The sequence below is a fragment of the Oncorhynchus keta genome, unplaced genomic scaffold (assembly GCF_023373465.1).
Source record: "Oncorhynchus keta strain PuntledgeMale-10-30-2019 unplaced genomic scaffold, Oket_V2 Un_contig_4426_pilon_pilon, whole genome shotgun sequence".
Lineage (NCBI taxonomy): Eukaryota > Metazoa > Chordata > Actinopteri > Salmoniformes > Salmonidae > Oncorhynchus > Oncorhynchus keta.
In genome coordinates this window covers 14,687-32,500 of record NW_026287767.1, presented here as the reverse complement: position 1 = coordinate 32,500, position 17,814 = coordinate 14,687, and the positions used below count along the sequence as shown (strand labels likewise).

Sequence of the window (17,814 nt, the reverse complement as noted above, 5' to 3'; positions counted from 1 at the left end):
GAGGTAGATGATGGAGGGGGTAGGGATAGAGAGAGAGAGAAAAGAGGGGGGGAGAGAGAGGAGATGAGAGGTAGATGATGGAGGGGTAGGGATAGAGAGAGAGAGAAAAGAGGGGGAGGGAGAGAGAGGGAGATGAGAGGTAGATGATGGAGGGGGTAGGGATAGAGAGAGAGAGAAAAGAGGGGGAGGGAGAGAGAGGGAGATGAGAGGTAGATGATGGAGGGGGTAGGGATAGAGAGAGAGAGAAAAGAGGGGGAGGGAGAGAGAGGGAGATGAGAGGTAGATGATGGAGGGGGTAGGGATAGAGAGAGAGAGAAAAGAGGGGGAGGGAGAGAGAGGGAGATGAGAGGTAGATGATGGAGGGGGTAGGGATAGAGAGAGAGAGAAAAGAGGGGGAGGGAGAGAGAGGGAGATGAGAGGTAGATGATGGAGGGGTAGGGATAGAGAGAGAGAGAAAAGAGGGGGAGGGAGAGAGAGGGAGATGAGAGGTAGATGATGGAGGGGTAGGGATAGAGAGAGAGAGAAAAGAGGGGAGGGAGAGAGAGGGAGATGAGAGGTAGATGATGGAGGGGTAGGGATAGAGAGAGAGAGAAAAGAGGGGGAGGGAGAGAGAGTGAGATGAGAGGTAGATGATGGAGGGGGTAGGGATAGAGAGAGAGAGAAAAGAGGGGAGGGGAGAGGGAGAGATGGGGAGATGAGAGGTAGATGATGGAGGGGGTAGGGATAGAGAGAGAGAGAAAAGAGGGGAGGGAGAGAGAGGGAGATGAGAGGTAGATGATGGAGGGGTAGGGATAGAGAGAGAGAGAAAAGAGGGGGGGAGAGAGAGGGAGATGATGGAGGGGTAGAGAGAGAGAGAAAAGAGGGGGAGGGAGAGAGAGGAGATGATGGAGGGGTAGGGATAGAGAGAGAAAAGAGGGGAGGGAGGGAGATGAGAGGTAGATGATGGAGGGGGTAGGGATAGAGAGAGAGAGAAAAGAGGGGGAGGGAGAGAGAGGGAGATGAGAGGTAGATGATGGTAGATGATGGAGGGGGGAGGGATAGAGAGATGAGAGATGAAAGGGGAGAAAAGGGAGGAGATGAGAGGTAGATGATGGAGGGGTAGGGATGATGGAGAAAAGAGGGGAGGGATAGAGAGAGATGAGAAAAGAGGAGGGGTAGGGAGAGAGAGAGAGAGGGAGAGAGAAGATGGAGGGGGTAGGGATAGAGAGAGAGAGAAAAGAGGGAGAGAGGGAGATGAGAGGTAGATGATGGAGGGGGTAGGGATAGAGAGAGAGAGAAAAGAGGGGAGGGAGAGAGAGGGAGATGAGAGAGATGATGGAGGGGAGGGATAGAGAGAGAGAGAAAAGAGGGGGAGGGATAGAGAGAGAGAGATAGGGATAGAGAGAGAGGAGGGGGGGATAGGGAGAGAGGGGATAGAGAGAGAGAAAGAGGGGAGGGGAGAGAGAGGGAGATGAGAGGTAGATGATGGAGGGGTAGGGATAGATGAGAGGGGGGGAGGGAGAGAGAGATGAGAGGTAGATGATGGAGGAGAGAGAGAGAGAAAAGAGGGGGAGGGAGAAGAGGGAGATGGAGGAGGGAGAGAGAGAGATGAGAGGTAGATGATGGAGGGGTAGGGATAGAGAGAGAGAGAAAAGGGGGGAGGGAGGAGAGGTAGATGATGGAGGGGTAGATAGAGAGGAGATGAGGAGGGTAGATGATGGAGGGAGGGGGGGAGGGAGAGAGAGAGATAGGGAGATGATGGAGGGGGTAGGGATAGAGAGAAGAGAAGAGGGGGAGGGAGAGAGAGGGAGATGAGAGGTAGATGATGGAGGGGTAGGGATAGAGAGAGAGAGAAAAGGGGGAGGGAGAGAGAGGTAGATGATGGAGGTAGGGATGATGGAGAGAGGGGGAGGGATAGAGAGAGAGAGGGGGAGGGAGGGAGAGAGAGAGATGAGAGGTAGATGATGGAGGGGTAGGGATAGAGAGAGAGAGAAAAGAGGGGAGGGAGAGAGAGAGATGAGAGGTAGATGATGGAGGGGGGGGAGGGATAGAGAGAGAGAGAAAGAGGGGTAGGGATAGAGGGAGAGAGAGGGGAGATGAGAGGTAGATGATGGAGGGGTAGGGATAGAGAGAGAGAGAAAGAGAGAGAAAAGAGGGGTAGGGAGAGAGAGAGAGATGAGAGGTAGATGATGGAGGGGGTAGGGATAGAGAGAGAGAGAAAAGAGGGGGAGGGAGAGAGGGAGATGAGAGGTAGATGATGGAGGGGGTAGGGATAGAGAGGAGAAAAGGGGGGGAGGGAGAGAGGAGATGAGGAGGGGTAGGGATAGAGAGGTAGATGATGGAGGGGTAGGGATAGAGAGAGAGAAAAAGGGGGAGGGAGAGAGAGGTAGATGATGGAGGGGTAGGGATAGAGAGAGAGAGAAAAGAGGGGGAGGGAGAGAGAGGTAGATGATGGAGGGGTAGGGATAGAGAGAGAGAGAAAAGAGGGGAGGGAGAGAGAGGAGATGAGGGTAGATGATGGAGGGGTAGGGATAGAGAGAGAGAGAAAAGAGGGGGAGGGAGAGAGGGGAGATGAGAGGTAGATGATGGAGGGGGTAGGGATAGAGAGAGAGAGAAAAGAGGGGGAGGGAGAGAGAGGGAGATGAGAGGTAGATGATGGAGGGGTAGGGATAGAGAGAGAGAGAAAAGAGGGGAGAGAGGAGATGAGAGGTAGATGATGGAGGGGTAGGGATAGAGAGAGAGAGAAAAGAGGGGAGGGATAGAGAGGGAGAAAAGAGGGATAGATGATGGAGGGAGGGGGAGGGATATGAGAGGTAGATGATGGAGGGGTAGGGATAGGGAGAGAGAGAAGAAGGGGATAGAGGGATGAGAGGTAGATGATGGAGGGGTAGGGATAGAGAGAGAGAGAAAAGAGGGGGAGGGAGAGAGAGAGAAAAGAGGGGGATGAGAGGTAGATGATGGAGGGGGTAGGGATAGGGATAGAGAGAGATAGAGAGAGAAAAGAGGGGAGGGATAGAGAGAGAGGGGGTAGGGATAGAGATGAGAGGTAGATGGGGGTAGGGATGGAGGAGAGAAAAGAGGGGGAGGGAGAGAGAGGGAGATGAGAAAGATGATGGAGGGGTAGGGATAGAGAGAGAGAGAAAAGAGGAGAGAGGAGAGAGAGGGATAGATGATGGAGGGGGTAGGGATAGAGAGAGAGAGAAAAGAGGGGAGGGATAGAGAGTAGGGATAGAGAGAGAGAGAAAAGAGGGGAGGGATAGAGAGAGAGATGAGGGGGGGGTAGGGATAGAGAGAGAGAGAAAAGAGGGGAGAGAGAGAGATGATGGAGGGGTAGGGATAGAGAGAGAGAGAAAAGAGGGGGTGATGGAGAGGGGTAGGGAGGGAGAGAGGGTTAGAGTGATGGTGATGTGTTCTGTATCTGTGGTTTTTAATTTTTTTATTTAACTTGGCAAGTCAGTTAAGAACAAATTATTTGTACAATGTTGGTATAAAGGGGAACAGTGGATTAACTGCCTTGTTCAGGGGAACAGTGGGTTAACTGCCTTGTTCAGGGGAACAGTGGGTTAACTGCCTTGTTCAGGGGAACAGTGGGTTAACTGCCTTGTTCAGGGGAACAGTGGATTAACTGCCTTGTTCAGGGGAACAGTGGGTTAACTGCCTTGTTCAGGGGAACAGTGGGTTAACTGCCTTGTTCAGGGGAACAGTGGGTTAACTGCCTTGTTCAGGGGAACAGTGGGTTAACTGCCTTGTTCAGGGGAACAGTGGGTTAACTGCCTTGTTCAGGGAACAGTGGGTTAACTGCCTTGTTCAGGGAACAGTGGGTTAACTGACTTGTTCAGGGGAACAGTGGGTTAACTGACTTGTTCAGGGGAACAGTGGGTTAACTGCCTTGTTCAGGGGAACAGTGGGTTAACTGCCTTGTTCAGGGGAACAGTGGGTTAACTGCCTTGTTCAGGGGAACAGTGGGTTAACTGCCTTGTTCAGGGGAACAGTGGGTTAACTGCCTTGTTCAGGGGAACAGTGGGTTAACTGCCTTGTTCAGGGGAACAGTGGGTTAACTGCCTTGTTCAGGGGAACAGTGGGTTAACTGCCTTGTTCAGGGGAACAGTGGGTTAACTGCCTTGTTCAGGGGAACAGTGGGTTAACTGCCTTGTTCAGGGGCAGAAGGAGAGCTTTTTTCCTTGTCAGCTCAGGGATTCGATCCAGCAACCTTTACGGTTACTGACAAAAACACTCTAACCACCAGGCTACCTGCCAGTTTAACAGGACTGTATCCTCTGTGTTTGTATCCCAAATGGCAGAGCCCCCTGGGCAAAAGTAGTGCACTATATAGGAAACAGGGCCCTGGTCTAAAGTAGTGCACTATATAGGAAACAGGGCCCTGCTCTAAAGTAGTGCACTATATAGGAAACAGGGCCCTGCTCTAAAGTAGTGCACTATATAGGAAACAGGGTCCTGCTCTAAAGTAGTGCACTATATAGGAAACAGGGTCCTGCTCTAAAGTAGTGCACTATATAGGAAACAGGGCCCTGCTCTAAAGTAGTGCACTATATAGGAAACAGGGCCCTGCTCTAAAGTGTGCACTATATAGGAAACAGGGCCCTGGTCTAAAGTAGTGCACTATATAGGAAACAGGGCCCTGCTCTAAAGTAGTGCACTATATAGGAAACAGGGTCCTGCTCTAAAGTAGTGCACTATATAGGAAACAGGGTCCTGCTCTAAAGTAGTGCACTATATAGGGAATAGGGTGCCATTTGGGATGTACTCCATGTTAGCAGCACTACAGCCAATGACCTGTAACCGCTGCCACAATGTGAAAATTGAGTGGTAGTATTCAGAGAACAGTGGATCTATTATTACACCCTGTGGTGTGTGTGTGTGTGTGTGTGTGTGTGTGTGTGTGTGTGTGTGTGTGTGTGTGTGTGTGTGTGTGTGTGTGTGTGTGTGTGTGTGTGTGTGTGTGTGTGTGTGTGTGTGCGTGTGCGTGTGTGTGCGTAATCATGCTACTTTATCCCTATGCTTCAAATAATGTACAGCATATTCCATTTTAATTACTGTAATTTCCACATCTGCTTGGTTTCATGCCGCCTCCCAGTTCCTGTGGTTATCAGCCTACGTTACTTCTGGGTCTTTTCACCTCCATATATACTGATAATAAGTCCTGTTTCTTCTCCGGGGACTGAGGCTGTCTGAACAATTATGAGCCAATATTAGGAAGGTGTTGTTAATGTCTTGTAATATATGTATATAGTATTTTCTCTCACCATTTAATGACGGGCTGTTTACTGCGGGTCTATCTATGGTCAATGGGACATTCATTCACACACGTGCAAACAAAACATAGACAATATTTACATATTTATTGTCATCAAGCTTAAAGGACAAACAAGGGAGCACAGACTAAATCCCCCCAAAAATGTAAACGACCATAGTCATCATATTATCTCCACGTTAGGTAAATTAAGAAATGCCTGTTATATTTTGTTCATGGAATAGTAAGCATTTCTAGTTGTGCTTTAAATGTTCCACTGTGATCATGTCCGTTTTTAAATAAGTCAACTTATAAATACCTTCCAACAGGCAACGGACTTTTTTTTAAAGAAAACTTAATTTCAAAGTTGTTTTATTTTTTTAAATTATAAATGATAATAGCTGTTTGTAATGTTGATTAAGTTGAATTGTTCGCTCAACCTTAGTTCTGTCACGTGACCGTTGATAATACATGTCATTTCTCCTAACGCCGGTAGAAGGCGCAAACGATTAAGCGTTAACGTTTTGTATCAAAGAGAATGACATCCAATAGTAAACAGTAACATTTGTCTTGTGCAAATGAGAAGTACCTGAATCGAAAGGTAATTCTTACAGATAATTCACACTATCATTCGACGAGTAGAAAGACAGTGGTTTGTAAATGTGATGTTCATGAATATGTTCCTTTTGATTTGTATAAGTATTGCAGGGCGTCTCTGATGTTTATTTCTCATGGTGTGGAGTTCCTGAGTTCCTAAAATCTTGGATTCTTGAGTTCCTGAGTTCTTGGTGTGTGTTTGTGTGTGATCAGCTCATGACAATTGAGGATAAAATTGCGATCTCGATTGGAATATTTCAACTTTTAATACAGGCCTATAATAATTTACTTTGACACTACCCCTCAAATATAATTTTCAATACCAAGTTGCTTACTGTATTTTTGAAATTATATATTTTTTTACCTTTATTTAAATAGGCAAGTCAGTTAATTAAGAACACATTCCTATTTACAATGACGTCCTAGGAACAGAGGGTTAACTGCCTTGTTCAGGGGCAGAACGACAGATTTTTACCTGGTCAGTTCGGGGATTCGATCTAGCAACCTTTCGGTTACAGGCCAAACTCTCTAATCATTTAGGCTATTTGCCGCCCCGTAAATGTTTCGAAAACTTTTCCTAAATGTCCAAATAATAATATTGCTGCAAAAATCATCGGAATTATTGATGTAGAGGATTTCATTCATTTGTAAATAAAGACGCGTCCTGGTTATGAAAACAATACACTCGATTGTACTTTTGTATTTTTAACACGTGTATAGGCTAGGCTACTGTAACCACACACTGAAACCAGAGTTCAAACCATCAGGCCATTTCGTTAATATATCCTAATATTGTTTTGGACTAATTCATTTCACTATTTCGCAGATAATTATCAGGCCTACATTGTAGACAATACTTTGGATATGATGCAAGGAGAGCAAATGGACACTATTCGCAATGCCAGTGTTACTCATTTTAATACGCTAAAAAGTTGTACCTACGTATCTAACAAGTAGCCTGATCTAAACAGATATATTTTCCAGCCAAACGTTCGGACAACATGCTGCTGGAAGAAAGAATCCAGCGATGGCCTCTGCTGTGGCTGTAGCTCTACGGATCCTAACACGTTTGGGCGCATTGCTGCGGGGCTGATAAAGATTGACCTCCGTTTGACTCCTGAACCACCCGGTGCCAGGCGCTTTTAGGGAGAGACGTTGAGGACTATTATTAGGAAAGACAAATACACGGACATTATAGTCGATGGGGTTTTCTTTGCTAATGTAGACTTGATATTTCAAACTTTTTTCGAGAGGCGTGAATCATGCAGAAAGCTATTCTCATGGCTGGGAAAATACGATTCATTATTGTTCATTAATGTAATTCCGTTGTAAGCCTATTAAAGGACATGGTATTAGTCCATATAGAAAGTTGTGAAATAATGATTTTTAAAAACAACTTGTTTTATTCTAATATTAAAACACCGGCCTATATGACTTTCCGCCAATGACAATGTCCCATCATGACTTTGTTTAATCGTTTAATTAACTTGACTTTTCTCCCCTTCTCCCTAAGTTAGACTGCAGGTCTACACGTTGGCCATCACGTGCACTACTCTCAAACAATGACTCTAATTGTTTATGTCAGTCGAATGTGGCGGTCAACTCACATTTGACTGTCAGGAAAGAAATACCTTTTGATTTCATTACATGACTCATAACATTATCCGTCCTCCGGAAGCAGATTAAAGATGAAATGATGATATTTGCTCTCTCTAGAATGAGCTGACTCTCGCCAATGAGAAACCTAAAGAGCAAGAGTGAAAGTATTGCTTCTTGCCCCTGTTGTGGTCTGTAACGTCCTTTTATAGACGGTAATTGAAGCAACTTAATTACTTTATAATGCCACTCTGGTTCTGTGACAGCAGTTAGTAGCCTAGACGTTGATGTAGTTCACCTTTCCATGTCAATTTAGACCAGGCTCGAGCTATTTACGAAGACGACCAATTTAGTTGGATGGAGATAGACACACAATTCTGAAAATACGAGGGCTAAATGTCATGTGGTATCCAGTCACGCATTGTAAAACGAAATGCATATCTCAATAAATCTAATATTTCTTAACGTAAATAAATCATTTTTAGTGCCTAATAATATGTGAGGATATTTTCACCATATAGGCTGTATTAGGCTAGTTAATGTAGAACAACATCATTTAGGAGAGATAACTACTCACCCGTGAACTACTGAAAGTAAAAGGAACACAACGAGGTCTAATCGATATGCGTAGATAATTTATCCTAAATGTTTAGCTTCCATCCTTGTGCGTAAACCCACGATTCCCCGGGAATTCCATGAACCCGTGTGTCCTCACCGCCTTCATATAGCTTTCCCAGTCCCACCGAGCCTGTTACAGTGTCTGCCCCAAGCCCCGTACATGTCTCACTCATCCGTCGGTCGGTGCACGGGGCTTTAATAGTAATTTCGTGACTGTAAATGTGGATCCCACGGCTCGGGACTGGTGGTGGTGGTACCACGGGAGTCGCGTCTGAATGTGTGAACGCTGTATTATCTGATATGACAGTGCGGCTGGCAGCGGGGCATTATGATCGATGACAGATGAATCTGCAGGCTAACTTCAAACACCTTGTCATCAGGGCGTTTGGAGTAACACGTTATGAACAGCGACGGGATGGCTTAGCATAATCAGAAGATATAGCGGAGCCGTATGAAAGGCCATTCTCTCCTGGCATTTGTGTGAAATAAGTTGTCTATACGTACAGGTAATACATATATATATATATATATATGAAAATAGAGAGAGAGCGAGAGAGAGAGAGAGAGCGCGCGCGAGAGAGAAATGTAACATGTATATATATGCACATATAGCTGCCCAGGCTGAACATAATCATATAGCCTGTAGCCCACTCTCTTCTGGCATTTGTGTTGAAACAAGTGTAGTAACTCGTTTGAATAGCTTCTTATCAGTAATGTAGGCTAACATGTATACATCCACCTAGTTCAAGCAATATAAGCATATATTGTATTGAAAATTATAAAGAAATACATACATTTGAATGTATACTTTGTCAACGATTTTCATTGATATCAGAGTTGTGTAGCCTAATATACTAGATCTATGGTTCCTTTTACATAAATCGATTTGTAAATAAATATTATAAATCGCCCTTTTACACTCAACAGTAAGCTACATAGTCCTATGTGCACACGGTGACAAAGGGGTCATTGTGAGGAATAAAATGTCCTTTATTGACCAAATAACACGGTAATCCGATTATAGAGAATATTTAACAGTTAAAGTTAAAGTTAGTTAAAGTTAAACGTTTTTAATCTGGGGTAAAATCAAACCAATAAAACGTATAATGAGTTATTGTATCGGTTTCAAATTCATAGATATTGTATATATAGACTATCTCGGAAAAGTTTTAGAAAGTAAGGACAAGTAGGAAATAGGTGGAAAATAGAAGATGTGTGTGTTATTGAGAGAGAGAGAGCGAAGAGCAAGACGCCTGAAAGACAAATGAGAACGAGCTAGGGTTTGTGAAATATTCAAACATTTTGCTAAATGTATATATAGATTTATTACAAAAGACATGTTTTTAATTTGCGAGCAACGTTTTGTTTTGCAGCTCCCCACCAATGTGGCCTGAAATCGATCAATCACCAAATAATTGATAATCTCGAGATCCAATAGGGGACTCGCATCACTGTGCCGTGCTTCCATTGGACACCCCGGGCGGACTCGGTGAGCGTGCAGCGACTCGGAACGGCCCATTCGGCGCAGAGAGGGGGAATGGGTGACGGAGGGCACAACGGAGAACTGTACCACTCTGTAGCACTCTGACAGAAACATGAAGCTGACATGATAGAGAGACTCTAATCTAGTGACTTTTTCAGCATCAGTTTTAAAGAAAGGCCAATTATACAGCACCATCAAAATGCTTTAGTAAATAGATTGTTAGTAAATATATATATATATTTTTTTCTCCAAAAAATACCATAATGTTGTCAATGGCCTATACAGTATTGGCCACACTAACTTCATCAAACCTAACGATATATATATATATATAAATATCTATAATCAAGCAATTCAACAATTTCTCCCAAATCAAATAGGCTACTTACTGTAAAACGATGTAAAGTCCAATGTTAAAGTGTGATATGAAATCATGAATCTGCTGTTTTGCAGAAGGGACTTGTGGGATATTCCCTAAAAACATGCCACTTCGACTCAAGTGACTTCTCATAGCAGGTTAGGAGAGCATTTTTGCTAACCATTTTCCTAACCTTAACCTAAGTCTACTAACCTGCTATGTTAATCATCCTAACCTGCTGCATACATTCTCCTAACCTGCTAAGAACAGTCATAGCTGTATCGAAATGACATGTTTTTAGGGAGTCCCGCCCAGTTCTAGTCCAAATAGATAAAGACATCTCCACAATAACAGAGATGAGACATTAATAGGGATGATTAAGTGCATAGACGTGTTCGAGGTGGAAACTGCGTAAATGGTCAAAGAGGAAAGGCCGGGTGTGTTGCAACCAAGAGCCCTTTAAGAAGGACATCACCATAGGTTTATTTAAGATTTAACTAGCGTTCAAAAACATGGATTTGTCACGGATATAAATATCATTAGAATAGCATACTGCAAGGCGTTTCCTACTGGGCACGTTGGTGCAACATCATGTTATTGAAATGAGGTAGAAACAACGTTGATCCAACCAGTGTGTTCCCATTGGGTTCTCTTCTACCTAGTAGCCTACTAGTTTTCACATGATTCAAATCTGGAATGGCATCAAAGTCCTGAGACGATAATCTTAATCTTGGGATTAGTTGGAAAATCCACATTTGTAAATAGAAAGAAAAAAAAACATGAGTCAAACACTACAGTAAAGTCAACTACACGACCAAGAGTCAGGGTGATATCCCACACGCCGAGGCTAGAGCTATGCATGCATGGCTTTGACCAGAGCAACACCACCAGGGGCTGAGGGATATTCTCCCTATAGCCTAGAACACAAACAGACAGGGGCTCGGAATACCCACTGACTGCTCAACTCGAGCTTTCGAAGGTCCTCCCACGACACCCCCCTCCTCTCCGCGCGACTTGATGTAGCCCATTCGCATTGTGTATAACGCGACCTGTTATGGCCACCACTACTTCCGGGTTTCGGCAGTCTGGTCCATATCCACTCCTCAGTCGCGTTTCCCAACTACTCGCACCCATTGTACACAAACCAACGAGGAGTTGGCGACTGAGCACAGCATCGATCGAGGGCTGCTCCTTTAAGAAAGACTAAGCCTGAATTATCACCCCACCTCCTCCTGATCTCCTTTACAGGGCTTTTGCGTTTTAAAAAATCAACCCAGGAGCCGAGAGTGATCAAAAGAAAAACGAGTGAGCTGAATGTTTTGTGTGCATTTGACTATTCACATTAGGTGTGCTAACCCGTGGAAGCGCGGCGCGGATCATCATTCATTCCGGGCTACTTTGACAAGCCTCGGCGTTTGATTGACAGGCGTGGTGGCAAAAAGCCATGAGACTTCGCTAGTTTTGTTTTGAGGGGTATTTTCATACTGTTTTTTGGGAAAATAAGACTGGGCTTTCTCTCCCTATGCCACTGCCCTGGGGATAGCTCAGGCCCTATTCGCGGTTGCTTTGGACTGAACTTGAGCTGAAGAGGGCTGGTTTGAATTCATCGTTGCATTTCTCTTTGCAAGAAATACGGATTCTTGAAAGATTTCGCATTTGGAATTTGCGTTTTTATTTGTTCTTCACCCTGGCCTCTTAGGGGATATATCCGAAGCGAAAGGAGAGAAGAAGAGAGGGACTAGAGGAGGGATATGGCGCAGCGGGTACGTAGCAAGACTATCCCGAAAAGTTTCACTGTAACTCCACTGTGAAAATGCAAAGCCATGAACACGGTAACGTGGCCAATGACAGACGCTCGCGGCGAAACTTTACTTTCTTCTTCAAGACCCCGCTGGACCGAATTCCATGTTTTGCAGTTTTGCATCTTTGGCACAATATTACGCACGGACGCACATATTTGCTGCTTCGCGAACGCCCCGACTAGGGACATTAGATGTGTCATCCTATCTGATGTTTCCAGATTAGTCTTGACAGGCCAGTTACTGGAAGAGAAACAAGGAGCAATGGGACCAAACAAACCCAAACTTTATACTTCCAAAGTCGAATTTAAATTACTTTAGTCATTTTTGTAATTCATCAAATTCATGTAAATGCTTTGAGGTTTGAATCTCTGAGTGTTTTTTGAGATTATAATTCATTATCATCTAGAGTTGCATCCTCAATTGTAGTTTATTTCAAAGTAGGCCTAATAACGTTTAATTTAGTAATTTGGGTTAAAAAAAAACAACATTTTTGCATATGCTAATAAAACACATTTTTGTCATGATGTGATGACATGTGATTTGATACATAGCCTAAAACCCCCGGAATACTCGACTAGATGGCAGAATTTTTTTAAATGAAATGTAAGAGAGATCACACTTATTATTCAAATACCTTTTGCTTGATGGAGAGACACACTACATCAGTACCACGCGGGTCATTTGTGCACCTCTCCACGTGTCAGGGTCTAAATGGTAGTCTTTATAATACCGTGTCACATTCAGAGTCCACAATACATCATTAAAATCACTCGTTAATTCGTTAAAGAAACAGGCCCCAACATAAATGTTGTTTTAACTTTTAGTCAACGTGTCATGCGTGTTGTATGTCTGTGTGAAAAGGCATATTCAGGCACACATTTAGTGTGTGCGTATGGGCATGGAAAATATGGAGACAACTTATAACTACAAATTACTTCGGTTTAAATGTTCATCTATCTATACTAGACATCTTCAATTGATCATCATTATATGAGAAACAGAAACATCAATTTAACTGCGTTTGTTAAATATATTAATGATGGTGTATTTGGCGTGTAATAACAGAGTAACCAATGTTACACAATTCTAATGATGCTCTAAAATGAGCAAACACTGTAATTAAAGAGACTAGATGTTGCGAAAGCCTACTATCAAATAATTCCGAATACACAAAGACGAAATATGCATGCTTGTCATCCGTTTTATCCTGCTCATATATATTTCAGTTTTTGCTATTTAGTTGCCTAGCTTTGGAATTAAATATCAGATTTGAATAATGTTTTAACGAGATTATTGCTATTTTGTTACTATTTCTTATATGGTGGTGTAAATATAAAATACACTTAGAGCTACAGTTGAACTTTAGGGGTATTATATGCTTGAATATAAACAAGGTCACTAAGGCCAACCTCGGTAGACTTTTATTTATTCATTCATTGGTAGGTTACTATTTACACATTATATTGTTGTCTGCAAAGTGCGTAAAACCATCACAGTCCTATAACTGTCCATTCAGTAGGAAACTGTGTTGTTATTGTGTATACAGTACGAAGACTTGCCCCACTACGGGATGGACGGGGTGGGTATCCCCACCACCATGTACGGTGACCCGCACGGTGCCCGCTCAATGCAGGCCGTCCACCTCAACCACGGCCCCCAGCTACACTCACACCAGTACCCGCACACAGCCCACAGCAACGCCATGCCGCCTAGCATGGGCTCGTCCGTCAACGACGCCCTGAAGAGAGATAAAGACCAGATATATGGGTAGGTGACTGTAGCTTACGTAGGTTATATGTGAGCAACTTTGTGTGGGATTTCATATGTTTTGGTTGATTTTCTTGTTGGAGTTGAACATGTGTAGACTATTAGGCAGTGAAGAGCGGTTGGGAAAAAGTCAAATACACGTGGGAATTATTGTTGTTCTGGAACTTTTTTTGTAAGAATAATTTATTGTCGAAAGTTGTGTTGACTTCTATAACTTGGGACAAAGTTGTATGCTTATGTACTCAAAATATAGGCTACGATATTTGCTGACACAAAATGTTATGCAGACCAATAGCTAACTCTGTGCAGCAGCACATTTTAGGCTATATGTTTTGGAAATTAAAATTCCAATTAGTTTATTGTAGTTTTACAAGGACCTGTAATTGATCACTACATATTAATATAACTAAATGGTGTGCAATGGTCATGTTATATGGCCAATTTCGAGGAGTTTTATGTAATAAAACAGACTCCCAAAATTATGCACACCTTACATTAATTTAGATGAGTTAATTAAAATTCCAAAGCATGATGTATGTACGGTGACTGAACATGTCACAAATCATTTAACTATTTACTCAGTTCAATGGTAGGCTTACTTGAGAGCGCCATATTTTCTTAAATTCTAGACATTGGCCCTAACATTTCCAGAAAGGTCATATCCGCGAATTTACATATGAGACTAAAATGGAACAAATTGCACATATTAAACGTTTGATATTTTCAAAGACAAAGGCAGATCAAGCCTGTAGGCTTAGGAGAAAATACAGTGCTGCACAAAAAAAGTACATTTTATTCAAATCATTTGACACAATTATCTGTCAGTAAAAACTATATCGTCTGAATATTTTTCTGCACGAATAGGCTATAAACGCCATACATAAAACAGCATACACATATCACCAATTCCCAGAGCTATGCCTCGTTGTTGAGACTAGCTTATAGAACCAGTGTTGACCCCGGCCTTGTTCTCTGCGGTGACATTCGCTATTGTGTTTGATTCCATGCAGGCACCCCCTGTTCCCCCTGCTTGCACTGATTTTTGAGAAATGTGAATTAGCGACTTGCACGCCCAGAGAGCCTGGGGTCGCGGGAGGAGACGTTTGTTCATCGGAATCTTTCAATGAAGATATTGCAGTGTTTGCAAAACAGGTCGGTGAAAAAACGTTACGCGTTATTAACATAGGCTATATTATGCATACGATATGTGTGGCTGAGCATAAGCCCATGTTTTTAAGCTGGGTATTTTGTTAATGTAATTAAATGTTATTGTAAAGTTTAGCATTGGAAATGTTTTGAAGCGTGTATTGTTTAGAAGTAGCCTGTTAGTATTTTTTATGCCATTAACAGTAGTTTATGTTTGTTTAATATTGAGAATACTATTTTTATATTAAATACATTATTATTTTTCTCACTGATGTTGTCCATAAGTGTTGAAGTGTTCATGATTTTGTGGTTTTAGATTCGGGCAGAAAAGCCGTTATTTTCATCGAATCCAGAACTGGATAACCTGGTAAGACAAATATTGATTTGATTATTCAAGAAGTGGGCTAAGGGCTAAGAGTCAACGTGGATCCAACATATCAGGGCTTGCCTTCATATTATGTCACGGTTTCTGAACACCAGACGCTGTTAGTTCAAAAAGTTTATCCAACGACTGGAGGTTGTTGTTCTTCAATCCGGATTGTTTGATTTCATGACGGCCCTCGGCTGTCACGGTAGATAACCATCTTTTGAGGGCCGCATTAGAAAGCTGTCAAATGGATTTGGACTACATTTCCCTCGATGGAAAGTTATTATGTTAATAGTTTTCACTTGTAATGTAGGATATCCAATGCTTATGTCTGGGATAGCTTCTATTGTGTTTGATTGATTAGCCAATGTTGTAATGCCGTACGCTTATAATGTTGAATATCAGCTCGACATAAAAATCAAAATTCAAAATCCAATTTAACATGAATAATTTTCTCCATCCTAGTTTCTTATATCATATCCAGAAACATATGCCTATTTCATATTAGGACATTTTACAAGCTAATCGTTGTTTTATTGTTATTTAAATTTTCCAGATGATTCAAGCCATTCAAGTTTTACGGTTTCATCTTCTGGAGTTGGAAAAGGTAATATCCCAGCTCCCTGTTGCTGCCTGGTCTTGTCACACTTCATAGCTATGGGCGACATTTGCATAAATGTATTTTTCTAGTCGGCTATAATTAGTGTCGAAATCAATCATGGGGCCTATTTCTCTTCCGCGTTGTAGCCTAATCACAACGCAAGCTGCTACAACTGCATGGAGCGGATATCTCTGTGACCAAATCTCTCCGAGAGCTAATAGTTTATTTTGGTGTAGATTACATACAAGGTGAATGAATTATATCATTTAAAGTATGTTATACGCGCTGTAGGTATTGGAGAATGCTAAAGGCCGAGAAAAGTAGCCCGCTGTAGCATAGATTGGCGTGACTTTAGTGAGCTATTGTTTTACATGATATATTGATATGTTTTACCAATGGTAGCCCACTGTCCAAACAATTGATCAGTTGAAATGATTGTTAATTACTTTTCAGTAGGCCGAGTGTTGGGCTATTTTAATACAATTCAAAACATTATATAACAGAAGGGTCGTTGCAGGCTGTAGCAGCATTGTGTAGCGATGCATTTAGCCCATACAGCATGCACCATCCTCGGCATGACCAGGCGACATGCACCGGGTTTGGGTCGGTGGTAATAATGGAATCACTGGAGGAAATGAAGCTGTTTACCTTAAATGTCAATCAGTCGGGTCACCCCACCACCTCCCTAATGGACACAACCTGGGGCACTGATACGTTTAACACGGGTGTTGACTAGGTTGTAGCCCGCCAGTCTTCTTGTCATTGGCAATTTTCGTTGAAGTCTCAATTTTTCTCTGTAAATAAAGTTACTTCATATTTCTGGATTCGGCTGGTCACGTGGGAGCGCACAGCAACACCACGTGCTCGCCTCAACCCATTTGGACCAGGTTGTCCAAGTGGCTTGTAGCTTTGTAGTTGCAGGCATGTGTCAGATATACAGTAGCTCATGTGTTTTGTTTTGGTGTGTTTTCCTATTCTCTTTTATGTTGTTCTATAGGTACACGAACTATGTGACAATTTCTGTCACCGGTACATCAGCTGTCTGAAAGGAAAGATGCCCATCGACTTGGTGATCGACGACAGAGAGGGCGGATCAAAATCTGACAACGAGGAAATAACAAGATCATCCGGGCCTCTTGATCAGGTAATGTCACATCTCTCTCTGTCTCTCTCTGTCTCTCTCTCTCTCTCTCTCTCTCTCTCAGTGTGGTGTCTTCTGGGTCACTTCTCCGCGAGACGCTGTTATTTGCATACGATTAAGACCGTTTTAGATTCCATCGGAATGAAAATTTCTCTGTATAATGTATCCATTATTGGCCCATTAAGGTTTGATCCGGGAACCGACCCGGGGGAGATTAGCCCGAGAAAGCATCGCCATAAACTTGACCTGCTTCTTGTCCATTTTAATTTAGCCATCTTTCCCTTTTCTTATTTTCCTCCTCCTCTCCACCACCTCTGTCTTCTATTTTTTAATCAAAACGAAACGTCATCAGTGCATTTGTATTACCACGCAGCTACTGTGGAGAGGCCAAACGCATAGTTTGATATCTCACCGGAGGGACTGAGACCGTGGGTTTAGTTGCCTTGGATTTCCCGTTGTAGTTTACGGTTCATTAGGTGTCTTGACAGTATTTTTCCTCAGACATGAGCGCACATTGCTTAGGCGAATAGCCCTATTCGTGACCACTTTGTGCTTTAAAGCGCGAAGACAGAGAGAGATTCCATGGCACTTGCTGAAATTACGGTTTGATTTTGAAAGCTACTTGGCAGTAGGTTAGATTAGGACAAGGCAGTAGGCTAGATTAGGGGAATGTTTCCTATTGTGAGTCGCGGGCAGCAGTAACGATATCAGCACATCCTTCATTATGTGCTCCACTGGCTGCTCGCTCTCGAGGGACATTGTAGTGCGCGCGCAGGCATGACCCTAATGGTCCGTATTGCCGTTAAATAATGATAACAGTAATAATGATTAGAATTATGCAAATCTATAGCCCTATCTTTTATGCGGTGGATTTTAGGCCATTAATAGCATGCTTCATTTTGTAGCCTGAATAGAGACACAGCTTTTCTTATTTCACTTAACAAAATAGGCCTATATTTTCGAAAGTTATCTCTGTTAGGGTTTTAGAGAAGAATGAATGAAGGCCCTCAGAGACATAGGCTATGGATACCGATGAAGGGAAAAAAACAAGTGGCCAAATTAAAGAGATTAGCGGCTAGGCAGATATAAAAAGTAATGAAGCGATTAG

General features: G+C 42.9%; 1 protein-coding gene across 2 annotated transcripts; it reads left to right on the top strand.

The window, feature by feature from the left end:
• The first annotated feature begins 10,942 nt into the window (after positions 1–10,942).
• LOC118380571 (homeobox protein Meis1-like) lies at positions 10,943–17,120 on the top strand. 2 transcript variants are annotated; one of them, XM_052509381.1, is made up of 6 exons: positions 10,943–11,187; positions 13,231–13,451; positions 14,462–14,603; positions 14,914–14,964; positions 15,521–15,571; positions 16,563–17,120. In XM_052509381.1, the coding sequence occupies exons 2-6, from the start codon at positions 13,255–13,257 to the stop codon at positions 17,103–17,105; spliced, it is 984 nt and encodes a 327-aa protein (XP_052365341.1). In that variant the 5' UTR covers positions 10,943–11,187; positions 13,231–13,254; the 3' UTR covers positions 17,106–17,120. The 2 variants fall into 2 exon arrangements, with proteins under 2 accessions (XP_052365341.1, XP_052365340.1); XM_052509380.1 differs by having other exon boundaries at positions 10,944–11,645.
• Positions 17,121–17,814: the final 694 nt, after the last annotated feature.